We start from the raw sequence: 21,967 nt of genomic DNA on the forward strand, positions 1-21,967 counted from the left end.
GTTTATTTCACATACATGAATCTGATAGAAGTTAGTTTAAATGAGTTCTGCTCAGTTTACATTATTTGATTCTTGTCATCACTTTCCTAAAATTATTAAAAGATTGGGTTTAAATGGCTTAATTCTTCATCTTAGGATGTTAATTTCTGAGGGAAACAGTAAAGAAATCAATCATGAAATACGTACTTGGTTCTCCATAGGACCAAGAGAAGTTGGTTTATGGAACAAGATGGAATCATCACCTTCTAAACAAATTCTAACTCTTGCAAAACTATAAAGCAGTGTAGCAACTTAGGGAGAACTGATTTTTGCCCCAGCCTTTCTCCTCTTCTTCCCTCTCCCCTTGATGGGACAGAGCTATGGGTTATTTTATTTATTTTTGAAATAAGCTCAAGAGAAGGAATTGAGTTTAGCAGTTGGCCCATCCTTTGCTGACATTTAGGTCAGTATTCTTATCCTTTGCTGTTTTTAAATGTAAGTATACATAGAGAGAGTCTAAGGTAAAGACTCCTTCAAAACATTATCCATTCTCTTTTAGTGTATGGAGAGAAGATACAAACGTACCTGTATAAAAGGTGTTCTGCTGTGATCACAGCTCTGGATTTTAGGTTGTGACATTATCCATTTATTGGGCACCTAATACTGTGCTTTTGCATTCAGCACTTTTTCTTCCTTTTTTTTTTTAAATTGAGGTATGGCATATTAAACACTTAGAAGTGACAAAACATCTAATCTTTTTAATGCCAATTTTTTACATTGTGTTTGTTTCTTGGAGAGAAGCACATAGAAAAGAAGTCATTTGGTGCTCTGGCTTTAATTCACTTTAAATAGTGTTTAGGACTGGAAGTTTTCCTTCTTGAGCTAAGATATCCTGTTTCCTAAAGGTGTGAAGAGGAAGCAGGAAGAGTTCTCCATAGAGCAATCCATGTTGCCAGGCCAGGAACCTGTTCAGAACTCAATTGTATTTTGAGCTTTACTAATTTAAAGCTCAAGAGAGATAATATTTGGGTTCTTCGCAGAGAAAATCCTTTTTTCCTCTGTTATTCCTCATCTCCTTTGAATTAACATCTAACTGAATGCTCTGTGGAGGACTCTACTCTTAGGGTATATGATATGCCCTTGCCTTCAAGTTTAGGAACAAAGCCTGAAAGGAAAAGTTAACAATAAAGGTTCAAGTAACTATTAAATCAACAAGTCAATATTAACTATTTAAATTAAATCATAAATTAGCTTTGTAATTTAGAAGTGATAATTACTTTACTAGAGCAGTGATCAGAAGAGGTTTGTTTTCATGGGTGAAGAAGAGTTAAGATTTGATATTTTTAAATTGGATATAAGGAGATCATCTGTGATTGATAGCATAGTATAACTAACGAGAAAGATTAATAACCTGTGGGGAATAATGATTATATCTTTTTTACTGAATCAGGTTTTTGTAGGTAATAACACTAGAAAAATGCATCAAATCAGATTGTGATATTTTGATTTTAAATGCCATATGGTCTTTATTCTTTTTGTTCTTTTAGAAGAATTGTGAGCATTGTGAATCATACACTTAAGTTTAAATAATATTGAAATATTTTGGTGGAGTATAGGGAGAGAAATATTTCAGTGGCATGTAGGGAGAGAGTAATACCTGTACAAGATATATGTAGTAGTGCTGAATTACTTATGGCATTGGTAGAAATGGGGAAAAATATGACAAGTAAAACTTTGAAGAAAGATTTGACAGATCCCTGATTGGCTACAGAGTTGCACTATCCAGTATAGTAAGACTAAACATAAAATTAAAAATGCTGTTCCTCAATCACACTAATCAGTGCTCAATAATCATACATAATCAGAGGCTACTGTATTAGTGTAGCTGTAGAACTTTTGTATTGTCACAGAGAGGTCTGTTGGACAGTGCTGCTACAGAAATCTGAGTCAGGGAGACCGTGATCTAGTAACTCTTGCTTAACCCTTAATTTCTTTTATGTGAAGTTTGAATGCATATGAATTTACTTCTGTATACTTTTTCCATCTTCCTTTTGAAGATGATTAGGAAAAACAGGAAACTAGGTGTTAGAGAAAAGAAAAGTAAATAGTAGAGCAGGAATAGAAATTTTTAAATCTTGGGAATGGAAATGAATCAAGTGAAATAACCTTGGCCCTTAGAACTGTACTTAGGCATTATTGAGGAATAGGGAACAGGTATATTTGTAGGAGGGACTCAGAGCCAGGTCAGAGAATTTAGTCTGAGTTTCTCTCCTTAAAGGTAAAGCCTATTGAAAGTAAAGAAATAATCTTTAGAAACAGGTAGGAATTTGTTAACATAAAAATTACCAAACATTTTATAGCTCAGGTTTTTGTTTCTGTCTTTTCTGACCCTGATTTTTCAGTTTTCATTTTTCTACTTCTTTGTATCTTAAAGATTTAGAATATTGTGGTATATAAATATAGAATGGGAGCAGCACTTCCAAATATTAGAAAGTAATTTTGCTGTGGGATGGAAGGGACTGTATAGTGGTGGGAAAATGCCTGTAGAATAAATATTACATGCAACAAATTTTTACATTTATTTTTATTTTTTAGCTGTTTTATGTTGGTTTTATTAAAGCCTGATATTTAGAACGTACTCTTACTGTAAATGTATAAAGTCTATAGAATGCAGCTAATATGTAATTTTTAACATAATTTCCAGTAAAATTATGCATGACCAGAGTCTATATTTTATTTTCTTATGCCAACTGTTTTTTAAAATTTTTTATTTTTCAATTACAGTTGACATAGTATTATATTAGTTTTAAGTATACAGCTTACTGACTAGCCATTTATAAATTTTTACATTTTTAAAAAACTTGTGATAAAATGTACAAAAAACAAAATTTATTATTCTAACCATTTAAAAGTATAGTTTAGTGTATTAAGTATATTCACATTCTTGTGCAGCTATCACCACTATCATCAGAATTTATTTGTCATTCCAAAAAGAAACTCTGTACTCATTAATAACTCTTCATTCCCTTACCCTAGCCCCTGGTCACATCTAATCTACTTTCTGTCTCTGAATTTGCCCATATTTCATGTAAGTAGAGTCATATAGTATTTGTCCTTTAATGTCTGTCTTATTTAACTTAGTAGTATAATGTTTTTTAAGGTTCATCCATGTTGCAGCAAGTATAACTTCATATAAATTTTTACATTTTTAAAGAGTTCACAAACTCTGGGAAAGGAAAACCTGTAATGTATCTAATGGCAAATAAAACCTCTCCAATCAGTTCTTTCTCTACTTTTCCCTATACTCATTACCTCAAGCTAAAAACCAGAATAGTCTTTTAGTTTTCTTTTTACTACACTGCTTATACTCAATTCATTTGTAAATCTCACCTTCAAAATAGATTTCAAGTCCTGCTTTTGTCATATCTACTGCTACCACTCTGAGCCAAGCTACCATCATTTCTTGTCTGGACCACTTGTGTAATACTCTCCTAACTGGTGTTCCAGCTTCCATGTTTCTGTACAGTCCTGTTCCACGTCACCCACAGCAGTCTTTTAATTATTATTATTATTATTATTTTTAATGGTGACATTGGTTAACGAAATCCAATAAATTTCAGCTGTACACTTTAACAATAAGGCATATATATATTTACACTGTTCACCTCCCATAGTTAGATTTCTTTCTGTCACCACATATTTGACCCCCTTAACCACATCTACCTTCCCCCTCCACCTCCACCCCCTACACTCTGGTAACTACTAGTCTATTGTTAATGTCCATGAGTCTCTGTTTGTTTGTTCTGTTTATTTGTTGCTTTTAGGTTTATATCCCACATAAAAGTGATATCGTGATTTTCACCTTTTCCTCTCTGGCTTATTTCGCTTATCATGATTATCTTGAGCAGTCTTTTAAAAACTTAAATCAGATTCTCTCCTTTCTCTATTTAAAATTTTCTGGTGAACTCTCATCATACAGAATAAAATCTAGGGTACTTACTGTGGCATCAAGGCTTCACACACTCCACCTTCTCTAATCTCATCTAACACTCTTCCCCTTATTTGGTATACTCCATTCATATAGCTCTTTCCTCTGTTCTTAAACCACTCCAGCCACATGCCATTCTTAGTTTGTTTGTACTTACTTTACCTTTTGTTGGAGTAGTCTTTCACCACACACTGGCTCTCTTTGTTCAGGTCTTAATAGTCTCGGAGATGCCCTCCTTGACCACCCAGTACAAAATAACTCCCCCTGTTCCTACTCGTATCTGTATTAGTTTTATTTTTTTTTAGATCATTTATCACACTCTGAAAATTTGTTGTGTGTATTTCCCATTGGAATAGAAGCTTTGTCAAAGCAGAGTTTTTAATGATCTATTTATTATACTAAAGAGCTCCTGCCAATGAGCAGTAGGGACACAACAAATATATTGAATTAAAGAGAGAATTTTGATTGAAGCCACAGAAGAATGGTGAGTCTCAGTTATATAAAAATGAGATTAAACCAGAAGATTTACCTGGGCTTTGGCAACTCTGATATTTGTTTATTTTAAATCATTGGGAATTGCTACTATAATTATCTTTTGGGGGACATGGAACATATTGTGTATTTTGATACAAGTTAGGTAAAATAAAATTATTAGTAAGTGCATCATAATATATAAAGCAGCTCAAATTTGAATTTATTATGGCAATTAGAGGTTTATTAACTAGGTTTGCATATAGAATTATATACCTGACTGAATTTAAGTGGTTCATTCTTCATTTAGAAAAATTGTCAAAATGATTTAACTCTTTTTATTAAGATGTAAAAGGTTATTATAGATCATTTTATATCAGAGGTTTTTCTTCAGTTTGTATTTTAAATTTTCTGTAAGATGTATTTTCTTTTATGTATGAAAATAATGTTTCTAATCATGTCACAGGATCTCCATCTTTCAGAGTTTCAGTTTCTCTGCTGAACTCTTGCTTTTCACATAGTTTGATCATCTTGTCTTTTAAAAGCTTTAACACATTTATAATAGAAATTCTAAGTTCTTTTCTGCCAGTTCAAACATCTGGGTCATCACTGGGCCTGTTTCTATTGACTTTTTTCCTCTTGATTTTGGGTCATATTTTCCTATTTCTGTCCATGGTCTCATTAAATTTTTTTTTTCTTTTTTTAAATAGACTTTTTCAAAGCAGCTTTAGGTTCATAGCAAAATTGAGCTCAAAGTACAGAGAGTTTCTCTATACTCCCTGCCCCCACATATGCTCAATATTCTGTACCAGAGTGGTACATTTGTTACAATTGATGAACCTACATTGACAGATTATTATTACTTAAAGTCCATAGTTTATATTAGGGTTCACTCTTGGTGTTGTACATTACACGAGTTTTGAAAAATGTATAATGACATGTACCCATCATTTTAGTATCATACGGAATAGTTTTCTTGTCCTACAAATCCTCTATTCTCCATCTATTTATCTTTACCTGCCCCTAACCACCATTGATCTTTTTACTGTCTCCATAGTTTTGTTTTTTCTAGATTGTCATATAGTTGGAATCATACAGTATGTAGTCTTTCTAGATGGACTTTTTTCACTTAGTAATATGCATTTAAAGTGACTCCTTATCTTTTCATGGCTTGAGAGCTCTTTTACTTATTTATTTTTTAGTGCTGAATAATATTTTGTTGTCTGGTTGTACCAAAGTTTGTTTATTCATTCACCTACTGAAGAACATTTAGGTTGCTACCAAGTTTTGGCAGTTATGAATAAAGCTGCTATAAACATCCATGTGTGGGTTTTGGTGTGGACATAAGTTTTCAACTCCTTTTTGTAAATGCCAAGGAGTGTATTTGCTGGAATGTATGGTAAAAGTATGTTCAGTTTTGTAAGAAACTGCCGAACTTTTCCATAGTGGCTATACCTTTTTGCATTCCCACCTCTCATTGAATGAAAGTTCTTGTTGCTCCACATCCTTGTCAGCATTTGGTGTTGTCGGTGTTCTGGGTTTTGGCCATTCTAATAGGTGTGTAGTGGTATTGGATTGTTGTTTCAATTTGCATTTGCCTAATGACATTTAATGTGGAGCATTTTTTTATATGTTTATTTTTCATCTATGTATCTCCTTTGGTGAGGTGTCTGTTCAGATCTTTGGCCCATTTTTTTTTTTTAATCGGCTCATTTTAAATTTTTCTTATTGAGTTTTCAGAATTCTTTGTATATTTTGATAATAGCCATTTATTAGCAACTTCTTTTGTAAATATTTTTCTCCTATTCTGTGGCTTGTCTTCTCATGCTCCTGACAGTGACTTTTACAGAGCCAGAGATTTTTTTTTTAGAGTCAAAAGGAAAGTTTATTAGAAAATGGGTAAAAATCCACAGAGTGTGGTCTCCTCTCAGAGGCAGAGAGTGAGAGAGACAGTGCAAGAGACAGAGAAATAGAATAAAGGCACTGAGAAGGACCTAGAGGGACAGAGACAGTAGAGACAAGGACAAAGAGGGACAGAGTAAAGGCACTGAGAATGACAGAGTAAAGGCACTGAGAGGGACCCAAAGTTTTTAATTTTAAAGACATCCAGCTTATCAATTCTTTCTTTCATGTATTGTGCCTTTGGTATTGAATCTAAAAAGTCATCACCATATCCAGGGCTATCCGGATTTTCTCCTTTGTTATACTGTAGGAGTTTTATAGTTTTGCACTTTACATTTAGGTTCTGTGATCCGTTTTGAATTAACTTGAGAAGGGTGTAAGGTCTTTGTCTAGATCTTTTTTTTTTTTTTGCATGTGGAAGTTTAGTTGTTCCAGCACTATTCGTTGAAAAGACTATCTTGTCTTCATTGTATTGCTGTTGGTCCTTTATCAAACTATATTTATGTAGGTCATTTCTTGGCTTTCTATTTTGTTTCGTTGATCTATTTGTTTCTTCTTTCACCAATATCACACTCTCTTGATTACTGTAGCTTTATATTAAGTCTTGATGTCAAGTACTGTCAGTTCTTTGACTTTGTTGTTCTTCAGTATTGTGTTGATTATTCTGTATCTTTTGCCTCTGCATATAAACTTTAGAATCAGTCTGTTGATACCTACAAAATAATTTGCTGGGAATTTGATTGAGATTGCATTGACTCTGTGGATCAAGTTGGGAAGAACTGACCTCCTGAAAAAACTGAGTCTTCCTATCTGGTCTCATAAGTTTTTATTGGATGTTGGACATCGTGTATAAAAAAACCAATAGACTGAAGTAGATAATCTCTTCCCCTCTTCCCCAAGAACTTTCCCTTCCTTCTGTTAGGCGACTTATGGTAAGGGGCTGATGTCTTAGATCTAACTAGGAATTGAATTGGGTTGAAATTTTAGTTTTCTCATCCATTTCAGTTTTTAATGTCTTGAGTTTGGGATTGTGTTTCTCTCTCCAGCAGAAATTGAGGCTTTAAACTCCACAGGACACAAATCTCTCCATACCTTCTAGCACAACTAGGCAGATGACCCATGGGAGAGAATTGGTGGAGCTTTATCTCTGTGTTTGGAGCTTCTCCAGATTTCAGACTGCCATGCTGGCTCACTTATGGCCATTAAGAATTTGATTGTTTTTTCTTTGTCCCAGCACAGGAGACTCTTCTCCCCTACCTCTACCTGTGGTAATCTTGCTTCATTGTCCATTCTCAGACTTGATCTCTGCTCACCTAGGAAGGACTTGTGGTTCATCTCTGAAAATCAGTCCATAGTTCTTCATTGCCTTTAAAGAAAACACACCTTTTAATTTTTTGGGTGTTTTCTTATTACAGTAGCAACAGCGATCTTTTGTGACCTTCTTTATCCTAACTGGAAGTAGAACTGCCAAAGATGTACCTTTTAGGGATATTTTTCAGTAATGGATTAGGAGGCTACATTTATATTTGAATATAGAGGTAGAGTGGAGTTTGGACCATGAACTTTTTAAAATCGTGAGCAATACTGATGAGGTCAGTATATTTGCTCACTAAGCCCCAAATGACCTTGAGATGAGATTTACATCAAAATATTTTTTATATGCTGGGAAGTTATTGCTACAAGTTGAAAGATGCTTAACTAATTCATGAATTCACGTAGAGAGATATTTAGGGTTCTTCTGAGAATGACAGGAGAGAAAAGAATCTCAGAATTCCTTTTGTTTCACATTTCTCTGAGTTTGACCCAACTATATTTTATAAGAAATATAATTGCTATAATAATAGATTTTGATGTTGTAATTACAATAGAAGTTGATTGAAGTGGAAACCCTTATTATCATAATGCCCAACCAACAGTGGCTTAAATCAAGGATATATATTTTCTTAACAAGAAGTCGAAGTACGTAGTCTTAGGCCTGTTCCATGTGGACCGTTGTAGTCCAGATACCACGTTCAGATTTAAAGCAGGACTGTTGGTTGGGGCAGGAACTCTTTCAGAAAGCGTTCTTTAAGTGACTTTTTCCTTTTATCAGTGAAGAACATTTTCCCAGAAGCTTATGTTACATATATTATGTCTCTTGCAAAATTTCCTTTCTCTCATTCACCAGAACTGGGCCTGGTAGATACCCTTAGCTGCAGGGGAACTAGCAAAACAAGACTCTGGCAAAAATAAGATGATGATTGGCTTATGGCAGTGGTTCTCAAAGTAGGATAGTGGGATGTTTGTAACATCTGTTAGGGAGCATCTGGAAATTTGTGGGCAGTATTGTTGACATTTAATGGGCAGAGGCTAGGGGTGCTAAACTTTTTGCAATGTATATGACAGTTCCAAGGAAAGTGGAATGTCTAGCCAAAAATGTCAGTAATAGCTCTCTTGAGAAACACTGACTTAGCTTAATCTTAATTTATTCTTGGGGATGCATGTATTCCTACCGTAAACAAAATGGGGCAAAAAAAGAATGGGAGAGAATGGCTGGGAGATAGGCAAATGACAGTGTCTTTTATGTGGTCATTATATAGTTTAAACATTTTACTATAACTCGAAGCATATAAATGTATATTAAATATAATTGATGTGAGGAGACTCTTTTTTTGAGTATGGACCCCCTGATTAATTTAGCTTTGTTTTTTTCTCATGTAAATTATACTTTAGCCATGTACTTTGAGAGAAAAAAAAATAGAGCGAGATCTTAGACATTGCAAATTCGGAGAATCTGGGTGCAGAATAATTCTTGTTATGTTTCTGATTTTTAAAAGAGCTGGCCTGTTTTGCTTTTTTCCCATAATATTCTAACTATCATTAAAACAACTATCTTTGCAGTCTGATTTTGTCAGTTTAGGTAATAGTTAATTGTATTTTATAGTTAAAATAATAAATTAGCATAAACAGGTTTATGAACAAATGACTCTTGGTAAAATCATATCACTCAATTGTGGAATACCAAAGTAGTTTACTGGTTGTGAATCAGTTGGTGTGCTCTAGGAATCAGTTTCTTTACACAAAGAAAAGCGAATATTGGTTCATTCAGCAAGTTGATTAGGTGGACATCATTTGAGAATGTTACTGTTGTATATTAATAAATCTAATAGAACAAACTGAGCTCCATACTTTTTTCCTGAATGGTAAATTGGGTTACGTTAATAAAGAACAGATTTCGTTACTTCTCTTTTAGATTTTTGTTTTACTTAATCAGAAGCTTTAAGCTCCAAATAATTTTAAGATTCTACCCTTTTATTCATGAAAATGTTCTGCTGTTCAGAACATAGTAAGTTCCACTCATAAAAACCTGTTTCTAAAGACTTAATTTTTTCTCAGGGAATGGTGAAAACTATCATTTAAAAACATACATACATGTAAGGATGTGCGAACAATGGAAAATAACTGTTGAAAAATAGATGTTGCTTTTTCATCATACCTATTGAGTTCCTCCCAAAGTAATTTTTAAAATTGTATTTCAGTATCATATGGCCTTCAATTATGAAAGGGCTTTGAAAATTTTTATTACATATTATCATTATATTGTCTGCAAGAAAGAGCATTTAAATACTTCTTTTAACATGTTCTTTTAAGGACATTTGATTTCAAAACCTCCTTGTGGAGAAATTTTTCTTTTCACATTTCTTTTCCTTAAAATTCTTGATTTAGGTGAATTAAAGAGTGGCCTTCAGTTTTTTATTCTTCAACCTGTCTTTTTAAAAAATATATAAAAGCAGTGTAATGACAATTTAATCAGAAAAGCCTCCTTTCCCCCTACCCTATTTCCAGTGCCATTCTCCAGCAGTTAAGCACTTTTTTGCCTGTTTCATCATTTCCAGCATAATTAAATAAATTAAGCTATGTATGTGTAGCTTATACTGTATATATTTCAATATGTGAATGTTTTTGTGTAAAATCTTTCTTCCCAGTTTTTGTTATATTTTTATGTTTAGTTCTCTTGGTTGACTTTAATTTTAATATTAATACAATGTTTGACTTCTTGATGTTTGCTTTCTTCACCTCCCTGTCTTCCAGTTTCTTAGTTGTAACCAAGTGTTGTTGTAAGTGTTCTTAAGTATTAACTTATTTAATTCACTGTAACCCAGTGAAGTGGTTTTTATCCCTTTTTATGGGTTGCAGAACTGAGACACAAAGAGGTTAACTTCTTGGTTTCATAGAGGCTTTAGCTCTCAAGCACACTCCAGCCTTTCAAAAATATTTATGTGAAACTTAATTTACTGTGCTAAGAGCTTAGCATATAGTGGTGTGTCCAACAGTTTTGATGCTTTGGGAGTCTATGGTCTATATACTACGTCTCGTTTTTAGACCTCGATAGTTTCGTCATTCTAAAACTCCAGATCCCTGTAGTTTCTTTAATTCTAGATCAAAGTGAATTTGGTCCTAGGATACAGGATTTACCAAAACAATTTTACTGGAGGAATCAAAGTTTTTAGGGGTTCAAGTTCTGTCCATTCAGTTTAAATATTGCAGAGAACCAGAGAAGTTTTAGTGAAAGAGATTCTGCTATCATAGCATACCTAAAAATGAAAAGTCCATAAACACTTTTCGAATTGAGTCAGATTTGCCTAAAATAAAACTTGAATTCCTGTATATACTCTTTGATTCCTAATTCACTCTCTTAATGATTTTCATAGTTCTTTAATTCCTAGAGGAATTTTTTGGGGTAAATAAATTGATACCAATTAATTTATTTTACATCCAAGAGAAATAATAATAATAATAATAATAATAATAATAATAATAATAAATGACATTAATTATGGCTTCCTGTGTACCAAGGGCTGCTACAATCTTTTTATTTGTATTAAACTTCCCTTAATTCTTTTATAAAATTATGAAGTAGTTATAATTTCTAAATGAAACAGGCAGAAAGAAGGATATATATTTTGCCTATTTGTAATTGGGAATTAAAACTCATAACATTTTTGCCTTTGTACATCTGGCCTAAATACAGCTGCCAAATTCATTTTCATTAAATTCAACTATAGTTATGAAATTTGCCTGTCTAAAATCTTCCTTGATTTCTCCTGATTTCACCCAGGCACTCGTGGCCCTTTGCATTATGGTTCTTTCTTGTCTGTTCTTCTAAATGCATTTCTCATAATTTCCTTATAAATTCTTGTCTTTCTAAACAAAATTGATCTACTCATTGTCTTGGGTATAGCTCATAATTTTTTGTGTCTGTTTTTTAGTTCATAGCATTCTATTACCAGGAGTACCTTCCCATTCTGTACTCTCAGGGGAAATACCATCTCTTGTGTAGATGTTTTTTGGATTCCTGTTTAATCCCAATAAGGGTTTTTTCTCTCTCTCTCAAAACCATTGCAACACTTTGCTTATATTATTTTTGCCTTTTCTTTACTGTGTCAGTTTCATAACTGCTCTTTTGAAAATTAAATACATTAAATATTGCAGAGAACCAATGTGTATATCAATAAATATACACATTGATTGTAAGACTAATTCTGGATTCAGAAGTGTTGAAGTATAACAAAAGTTTAGTTTGAATCAAGGAAAACTTCCTTTCAAGCATAGAGGTATATGGATTACACCTTGTATTACAGACGTTTGTGTACTATTTATTTCTCTATTAGATTTCTAAGATTCTTGAGGTCAGTGTGGCATAATAGAAAAGAATATGAAATTAATCAAACTAGAAAGATGTAGTTTATTTTAGTGAGCCACTCATTTTATGACTATAGCAAGTTATCTAACCTTTATCACTTTAGTTTTGAAAAAATATCACATGGGGTAATTTTTTTCTAGGCTCATATCTTATTCATGTGTTTATTAACTACCTACTATATTCCAGGACTACAAGAGTTTAAAAATATAAGAGACAAGATAAGCAAATATATTTAACTCGTATGGACTATGCTAGAGTCTGAATGTAGAGCCAGGATATCTGACAAAGTTTGGGAAACTGAGGTTAACACCTGAGTAGAGTCAGAAAGGACAAATAATAGTTCCCTTGTTCCCAGAAGGGAATAGAGCAAAGTCATACTGGGACAGAGTAACTGTATGTGTAAAGATTTGGAAGTTTTAAGTATTTCAGTATGACTTGTGACTGTATCATGTGTTGGGAAAGTTTTCTGAGGGGAAGCCTGAAGAGCTAGGTGGGGGCCAGATCATCAATGACCTTGTAAGGCATAAAGGTATTGAAGATTAAAAGACCTACAAGAAAATGCTTAGTTACCATAATGATAATAATAGTTGTTATTTATTGGGTACATATTATTGTGCTAAGCACTGTGCTTAATGTTTATACTGTTTTCTCAGCTTCTTTTATAGTGAGTTGTAGTTGTTTTTGTATCTATTTTATAGGTGAGGAAACCAAGGTTTAGAGAGGTTAAGTAATTGACTCGGCAACACAGCTAGTAAATAGTAGAGTCTGGATTTGAACTAGGTCCTTCTAATTTTTAAAGTCCTCTTTACCTTTATATTGTACTGCCTAGATCACAGTGGTGTCACATATGGTAGGTGGTCAGTACATATTTCTTGAATTGACAGAATTTTGCCGTCTAATGTCCATGTCATTATTTGATGTTTTTAACACTTTAAAGATCAGTAAATGTCGCACTAACTAGAAACAAATACTATTATTATTATTGTTAATACAAGATTATTTTTGCAAAGAAATGTCCAGACATGCACTTAAAAATGGCTGCTTGGGATAGTTAAATATATTCTTTTATTATGCCATTTTATCAAAGTAGAAAAAATAGAAAATACAGATACGCTAAAAGGAAATTAAATGACTTAGAGAACTTCTATTTATATTTTGATGTATATCCTTGCTGACTTTTAAAATAGTCATAAATATAAACATTTACATTCAAAATTCATTTCAACAAAACATGTTTCAATAATCTATAGTTTCTCTTTTGCAATTTTTCTGCAATTTTTTGTACTTTTTTGACTTGGGTAATGTCAAATAGAGCATGAGACTGAATTTGGAATGAGCTTATTTTAATGTACTTTTATTTCTGAAGCTTAAGATTTTAAAAGGAGATGGTTTTTAAAATATATTTATTTTCAACCTTGATAGCAGCTGTTAGAAGTAAAATGTGTGTTTTTCAGATTCCTTTATTTTTAAGTAAAATTTTTATTGAAATGCAACATGTAAAGGAAAGTACACAAATAAATGCACAGCTTCATGGTATATTTTGACAAAGTGAACATCTTTGTAACAAGAAACATTACTAGCATCTCAGAAAGCCCTTTTGTGCCCCCATTACAGTCACTGCTTTTCCCCACCTCAAGTCTGACTGCTCTGCTGACTAGATTCGTTTTGCATTTATTTTTCACTTCTAAATAAATGGTGTTTGAGTAAGCCTTGGTCCATTGGTACAGTTTTGACAATGGGTGATTTTCCAAAATAAGTTTTCCAAAATAAAGAGTTTAACACACACATGTATATACGTGCACATGCACCCTAATGAATCCCCATGTATTCAGCACCCAGCTTCAACAATTAACAATTCATGGACAATCTTCTTTCATCCAACCTTCTTAAATATTTTGAAGTGAACCTTAGGTATCACATCATCATTTTTAGTAGATATTATAAAATATGTATTTCTAAAAGGTTAAAAGATTACTCTTTTTTATCATAAAGATAATTTAAATAATATAAATCACACCTTTAAAAAATAAACTAATTCCTTAATATCAAATATTTTCCTCAGTGTTCAAAACTCCCCCAGTATAATTTTCTATACTTTTGTTTGAATTAAGATCCATATATTGTATTGGTTGGCATGTCTCTTTTAATCTAAAGATTTTTCCCCTATGTCTTTTTTTCTTTCTTGTAATATTTGTTGATAATCATTTTTAAAAGCTGATTGTTGGTTTTATTTACCAAGATATTCTCATTCAGCCATTATGAAAGTGATTATTATTGAACTTTTTAAATTGGGATATAATTTACATACAGTTAAACTCACAGGTTGATGAATTATATATATCATTGTGTCAATCACTCAATGTATTTTGCTTTCTTTTGTTTGTGCGTATTTTGTTTTCAATAATTATCTTTTTTTAAATGGAAAAAGAGGAGAAATCCCTTTCATTCTTTAGACTCCAAAGTTTAGAGTTACTACAACAGCATGGATAAATATAATCATTAATTACTATTAGGAATATAAAGATTTCTGCCTTTCAGCAGCTGGATGGGTGAATTAAGAAAATTGGGGCTTGGGAAACACTACTTGCTATCACAGGGATATGTATAACGTGTTAGAACTAAAGGTGAGAAGTGTAAATGCACTGCGTTGGAATATATATCTTTGCAAAAAAGCTGTGCCTATTTGATTATTCCTTCGATTTGCATGCACCCTTCCCTGCAACTTCCGTTTTGCCTCAAATTCAGCAGTAGGCTTCCTGTCCTCTAAATTCTCTAAAGTCAGGAGGATCAAGTCGTTATTCACTCCAGGAAAAAGTTCACTACAGTTAAGTCATATAAATGTCATGAGTAATGTTATTTGACAGACATTAGCCAGCTTGGTTCTTTTATCTATTCTTTATCCACAATTTGAATTTATTGTTGTTTAACTTTGAAGACTTTATTGACTTGTGTTTTCTTAGAGTAGTACATTGACTTTAGTTTGATACCAATAGGAAGTTATTAAGTTACTGAGTGACAACTCTTTGTGAAGAATCATCTTAATAACTCTTACCTACTAAGTGATGGCAGTGATGACTGCCATTTTGTACATAGCTTAGTTCAGGAAAGAGAATGAGAGTTCCAAAGATTTGCCCAAGGCTATATAGCTAGTGACTGCCAAGAACAGGGATTTAAACCCTGAATTTTTATTCTAGAACTCTTTAAAAGTTTCCATTAAAACATTCATGAATATTAGAAACCTAAGCAATAATTACTCTGCCTTTTGGAATTCCTGCTCCTTATATGTGCATGAAGAAACAGTCATTTAAAACATAAAATTATGTCAAACACGATTATAATAGCATTTTCTCCATGAACATGTGAGTCTCTCAAGAGAAAGTTTTGTGCTAAAAAGTCAGTAAAGCAAAATAATTTAGTGGTGCAATATAATGACATTAGACCAGTATTTTTGTTTTTAAAGATAATAGAGAAATAGTAAATCAACTTATCTTTAGGTAATTCAGTTCAGGAAGTATTACTTTCTTATAAGTTGGGGTTACTTAAATTTCTAGTTCTTTATTGAATTTGTAGTTTAATTTTTAAAATGAAAAGTCTCTTTTCATTTTATGGCAAATAGATTTATTTAAAAAGCTTTCGCCCAAAATAACATATTATCATTTTTTTTTTTTAAAGAAGTGATTCTTTTATGCCTTTTTAAAATGGTTTACCTATATTCAGATTTGGATATGATTCAGATTTAGTTTCTCATTTGAAAAAAAAATGACTTCTATGACTTGTTTCTATTCCTTCTTTTCAAATCTTGAGAACACTTTACCATACATAATCACCTGGATTTTCAGTATTCTATTTTTTAAACAAATTGATTTTAAAAGATTTAATCCAAATTGTCACATATATCAAGCTTGTTACTAGACTTTTTGGTCCCCTGCTAAGATCCTGCTCCTCCTCCCAAAAAACCATTCTGAATTGTTTAAGAAAATCACCCTCCTTTCAGACTCGCCATACTACTTTTAGTTGCCTTTTTCTAGGTTTCACTGAGCTTTTATATTATTAAACAGATCTCAGATCTTAGATGATGGTTTTAGAAGTACATACTACTTCTCGAAAGGCTTTTTTTATGTAAAGTTGGTTGGGTAAGACAAATGGAACAACCAGTTAAACTCATTCCTTCTGTACTTATTATTAACTTCAAAGCTCCTAGTTTTAACCTCTGGTTCAGTCCCATCTTACTAGATTTAAGTGGCTTTTGTTTTGTTTTTTTTTTCATGCAGGTTCTGCTCATTAATCACCACGAGTGTGGATCTGAAGAAGAGTTTATTACCTCTCTTTTTTTGAGTATGTTTAACTTCAGATACACACAACGTAGCCTCTCCTTCCCTATTAGATTCTTAGAAGGTAGTTATGTTTTTATAGTCTCCTTCTTGTGACTTTGATAGTTGTGATCAATAAAAATAAACACTTAGTCCTTACATATTGGACTACTGCATGCAAATCAGTTCATTTAAAACCTCCTGGAGGTCTTTGGCATGCTAGACATAAAATCCATGAGTGTTTGTTTGTGGAGGTAACCATGTTCCAAAGAAATTTAAGAGTTTAATTATTTTATCAAGAAACTTGGGAGAATTATCCTTTAGGTTCTGGGAATCATTGACTTTAAGGGGCTTACTTTTGGTGTGCGATTTTCAAAATTAATTTAAAATGGGAAATGATAAATTAGAAATACTTTTGTGGTATTGCTGAATCAATATTATAAAAAAATTAGCTTGCATTGGACCTATTGTCTGCTTAACAAAATAGCTGATTTATCTTGTCATTAGTTAAACATTAATGAGCATATATTTTTCCACATTTGCAATTTTTAGACACATTGATGTATTTTTCTTCCTGTACGTAAATTTGATAAATGAAATGTACATAAATTTTTTTTAATATCTAGGGCTGGAAAAAAGAAAGAATTCTGGCTGAATATCCTGATGGCAGGATAATAATGGTTCTTCCTGAAGATCCAAAGTATGCCCTGAAAAAGGTAAATTTCTAGTGAAATTTCATGTAGAATAGATAAAATACTTTTGCAGCTAATTTTAAGAATATAAAACACATTGCTAGAATAGCACATTTAAGCACCAATTCTGAAAACAAAAAAATAAACATTTAACGAATACAACCCAACTGAAAAATTATACTTAAACTTTGTAGTGTTTCTAGTTATGTGAAATCAATTTTTAGTGACTTGATTACTTGTCTGTATTATCAGTAATTTGAGTGATGGTGTAGAAGGCATACTAGTTAGTTAATAATGCCACATAGGTGTTTCCAAGAAGTAGAATTAAAATTAAAATTTGAATCATAATAATTTAGAAAATTAAAATTAATAAATGTAAAGTTTTATTCTGAGCAGATTTCTAAATAAAAACTTATTGTAGAAAAGGATCTAGTAGTAGGTCATAGTAATCCTGAGATTAAACACAATGTAGTTATATAATGTTAAGAGAAAAAACAAGATATATTCCGATTTATAAATATAATGTAGAAAACTTAAAGAAAATCTTCATATCTAGTGTGATGCAAATTTTAGTCCAACTTAAGAGTTTTGTACTTTAAGGGTTCAGGGAAGTAAACCGGAGAGATAATGAAATCTGGAACCATATTCTATCTTAAAAGCCAAGAAACCATAGGATAAACTTATTTTTAAATAATATGTTAATTACTTTTCAGATAATATATTCAGAATGTCTTTTTTCCCCAGAATTGCCTCACAGTGTAAATCAGTGGGTCCAGTTGTTTCTCTGAAAAACTTAAGCGCACTAGAATGTGTCCAAATGTCTAGAAATACAAAGAAAATAATTTATTGCATTTTTTTTTAGATCAGTAATTAGACCTCTTTAAATTTAGAAATAGAGAGGTTGAAGGAAAATACTTTGAACCTATTATTTGAAAATTTAGCTAATGTTCTAAAGTTTATCTTGTGGTTTCAGACTTTTCAGATAACACTGTATAAATGAATGGACAATCCCAGATACCCAAATAAGCCCTATACCATTGCCTAACAAGTATAGACAGTAGCATTTAGAATGGCATGTAAAAATGCCATCTGTCTTGTATTTGAAACATTGATCTTTGCACAAAACCAAATACTTGTTGAATTAATATTGGATTAGTGATTGACTAAACGAAAATTAAATTGTGGATGTTTTGGAATTTCAGCTGTGATTATTTGCAAATGCACAATGCACACTTTGCTACAGCACCATATGTGGCATTCAGACTTTTCTTATTACTCAGAATCCTAAGTAAATGCTAATTTCTTCATTGTAGGTTCTCAGGGCACAATCTTAGTAACCTACTGTAGTTACTTAGTAACCCATAATAGATTAAAAATTAAAATCTAGGGAATTGTGAGTAATTTGCTTTAGGAACCAAATCAAGAGTTGTATTTTGGGATACTGTTCCAGGAATAAGAGGATTTGATTTTTCATCTCTGAATAGGAGATGTATTTCATGGTTTTCTGCATGGCAGAGGTATGAATACTTGACTCTCTTAGGGGTTATTTGTACTTTAACTTAATAACACGAATCCATAGTTATTGGACTGAATATTTGAAGATTAGTTTTTAACTGGGGAAGGAACTAATGTTTAAGTGCCTTCAAAAAATCTCAACTTTGCTTACAAAAGTTTGAGTTTATCGTATTTGACTTTGACCGCAGTTCTTGGCGGTATACTAGAAGAGATAGTTTGATGCCATATTAACTTTAGGAGTTCAAGTCCTTGCTCCTTGGTTTTCTAGATGTCCAGTATCTTACATGGAAAAGTTACTTAACTTTGAATTTTATTCTGTATGTATAGTGAGGAACCATAACCTTCCAAGGGATACTGGATTTAAGTGAGATAACATTTGTAAAGTGCTTTGCATAATGTCCGGCCTATAAATGGTTGATAAAGGAGTAAACCTGTATTTCTTTCCTCTGTGCCCACTTCCATTTTGCGTACCAGTTAAGGCTTGGGAAGAAGTGGCTTCCTTGACTAAGGGTCCAGTGGAGTACTCTCCAATTCTCAAACCTATGATGCTTCTAATAGGAAGCCTTAATATTCTTATTGCCTATTGTAGGTGCTCTCACTTCTCTTGTTCCCCCGGATGCTGGGCTTGGCATTACTTTCCAGTTCTTCCCTCATTAGGCAAATTGTCCAGTTGAAAAACAGTTATTGGTTAGCATAGTCATTCAAAAGAACTCGTTAAAAGATGTCATACTTGGAATGATATACTTAACTGAATTGAAATAGTATATTTTTACATATATACAGTGCTTTTGTTGTTAAAAAATACTGTTCTTTATTTGGCAGGTTGACGAGATTAGAGAGATGGTTGATAATGATTTAGGTTTCCAACAGGCTCCACTAATGTGCTATTCCAGAACTAAAACACTTCTCTTTATTTCTAATGACAAAAAAGTAGTTGGCTGCTTAATTGCAGAACATATCCAATGGGTAAGTGATTTTAAAGTGTTCGTATGTAGTTCAGTGTTTAAAGTGTTTACTATGTCATCTTGAATAACATAATCTAGTAAATTTATCATTTTATGTAAGGAAGAGTGTGAGAATGCAAGAATTCCTGTGTGTAATTCTTTACTACACTGGAGCTGTATTTTCAGTGGGAATCAGTTTCTCAAGTCAGTAAGTTAAAATTCTATAAATCAAAAGTACTGTTAAATTTTTTGTAGGAAGTTTCCAGGTCTGTCTCAGTTCCTTCAGCACTGGAATAAATCAAGAGTTGGCAAACTATAGCTCCGGGTCAAAATCTAGCCTGTTTTTGTAAATAAAGTTTTATTGTAACACAGCTGTGCCCATTTGCTTACATATTGTCTGGTTCGTTTCATACTACAAAGACTGAGTTAAGTAGTTACAACAGAGACCAGGTGGGCTGCAAAGCTTAAAATACTCTCTCACCCTACATAAAAAGTTGCCAGCTCTCAGAATAGATCACCACTTCTTTTACTTCTAGATGAGGATTGTATTTAGGATCCAAATTATACAAAAATCACAATAGAATCACAGTAAAAGGGGTATGTTTATCTTAAAAGAGTTAAGTAGTAACAGATCAACTTAAGATAAAAGAAGATTCTGGACTCCCTAATCATGCTCACTTTTAGGCATACCTCATTTCAATTCTTTTTTCAGCTGAGTTCTTGCTGATGAATTCAGTGTACATTGGATTTGACTTCTGTTCAGTTAGTATCTTCCAGAATACTAATAGTTGCCTACAAGTGTGTGCTTCATCATTAAATTTTCTAATAAAGTAAAAAGTCAAAATAAGTTTCTGTGAATTAATATCTACAAGTTAAGCTACTTTTTAAAAAAGATTCTGCCTGAAATTGTTTGGTTTTATGAACCTTGCTATATTTATAATAACAAAATTGATTTAAAACAATAACTGATAAGGTAGTTTGAGGATATAAATTTGATGTAAAATGACTAACTCATAAAAATTTGCCATGCTGAAATTGAGTTATTTTACAGTGCAAACCCTTGTTTTTTTTCCTGTTCTACCTAGTTCCAAAAATGTAGAAATATTTATACTAGAAGATAGCTAGGTAATGTTTGCTTTTTTGTTATTGTTGTTCACAGCAATTGTGTTGTCTTATTGTTTTAAGTTTTATACCATGTCTCGTCAGAAGGCTGGCTATGTCCTTTTTTGCATCTAGACTGGCAGAGGAGATTTATATTTTTTAAAGCACTTTATTTTTTTTTTTTAGTGAGGTGCGAATGTGGGAAAGGACCTTTCTAAATTCTTGATTACTCCGCCATCTTTAGTCCTAGTTCCCACACAACTATGAACCCTAGAACAATGGCAGCAATCACAGAAACAGTTAGGATTGCTGAGTTCTTAAATTTGCTGGTCTTTAAAATGTGTGAGATAGGGAAGACATTCAATTCCTAATATAGATCAAGCATCATGGCAAGGTGCTTTGTAGGATATTACTTTATCAGTTCTCTAAAAGAAACGGATATTTTCAGTTTATAGGTAAGGAACCCAAAGCTTAATTACCTTTTATGGTGGCATAATCAGTTAAGTGTCTTCGAACAGAATGTAGATCCAGGTCTGTTTCCTAAAATGAGAGTGAAAGCATAAATGGTCCCCGTAGTTTATTAAGGAGCCAGACAAATGTAGTGACTTCACTGATGTCAGTACCAGACAATTGCTAAGTAATATTCTCACTTTAAAATTTTTTCCAATTTTGATACCTCTAGGGCTACAGAGTTATAGAAGAGAAACTTCCAGTTATTAGATCAGAAGAAGAAAAAGTCAGATTTGAAAGACAAAAAGCCTGGTGCTGCTCAACTTTGCCAGAGCCTGCAATCTGTGGGATAAGTCGAATATGGGTATTCAGCATGATGCGTCGGAAGAAAATTGCTTCTCGCATGATTGAATGCCTAAGGTAACTTGAATATAATCCTTCAAATCTTTTTTAATAGTTTAGGATTTAAGCAGAGTTTTAATATAAAGGTCAGCATTTAATTAATCTTAAATGTATAACCTGTATGTTTAAAATTTTCATAAAATTGTCAATGTATTTGATCTGTAAGTACTTTTTATGTGAAGTTAATCTGAGAGAATAGAAAGTGCTGTTGGTTAAATAGTATTAAACAATTTAAAATTACTTATTTATGACTGTGATAAGGCCAAAATAACCCATCTGTTTCCAACTGTGTTCGATATTGGAGAATTTTAAAGACAACCAAATGAATGTAAGAAGTCTCTTGGGAATTTAGCTTTAGGAAAGTTTGTCTTAAAAATATTATTTGTAAATTATCTAAGTCAGTTTTTTTTTTTTATTTCTTGCTTTTATCACGATTTTTAATCAGAAGTATAGAGGGAAAGACTCAGACAAATTGTATGTTTTCTTTTTTGTTCTTTAAATCACCTTTGCTATAAAGGATTAATAGAGGA

The 21,967-nt window shown here is 32.4% G+C and overlaps 1 protein-coding gene across 4 annotated transcripts in view; it reads left to right on the forward strand.

Moving 5' to 3' along the window:
* The window catches only part of ESCO1 (establishment of sister chromatid cohesion N-acetyltransferase 1), an 80,992-nt gene that overhangs the window by 24,631 nt on the left and 34,394 nt on the right, over positions 1 to 21,967 (forward strand). For 3 of the 4 annotated variants that reach the window (XM_039844909.1, XM_039844906.1, XM_039844915.1), the window contains exons 9-11: positions 16,960 to 17,049; positions 19,363 to 19,506; positions 21,268 to 21,455. In XM_039844909.1, coding sequence (XP_039700843.1) covers positions 16,960 to 17,049; positions 19,363 to 19,506; positions 21,268 to 21,455 — 422 coding nt within the window. Of the gene's footprint in view, positions 1 to 16,294; positions 16,419 to 16,959; positions 17,050 to 19,362; positions 19,507 to 21,267; positions 21,456 to 21,967 lie in introns of those variants that run through there. The other variant, XR_005649077.1, reaches the window with a different exon arrangement.

This window comes from Pteropus medius, unplaced genomic scaffold (genome assembly GCF_902729225.1).
Source record: "Pteropus medius unplaced genomic scaffold, Ma_sr-lr_union100, whole genome shotgun sequence".
NCBI lineage: Eukaryota > Metazoa > Chordata > Mammalia > Chiroptera > Pteropodidae > Pteropus > Pteropus medius.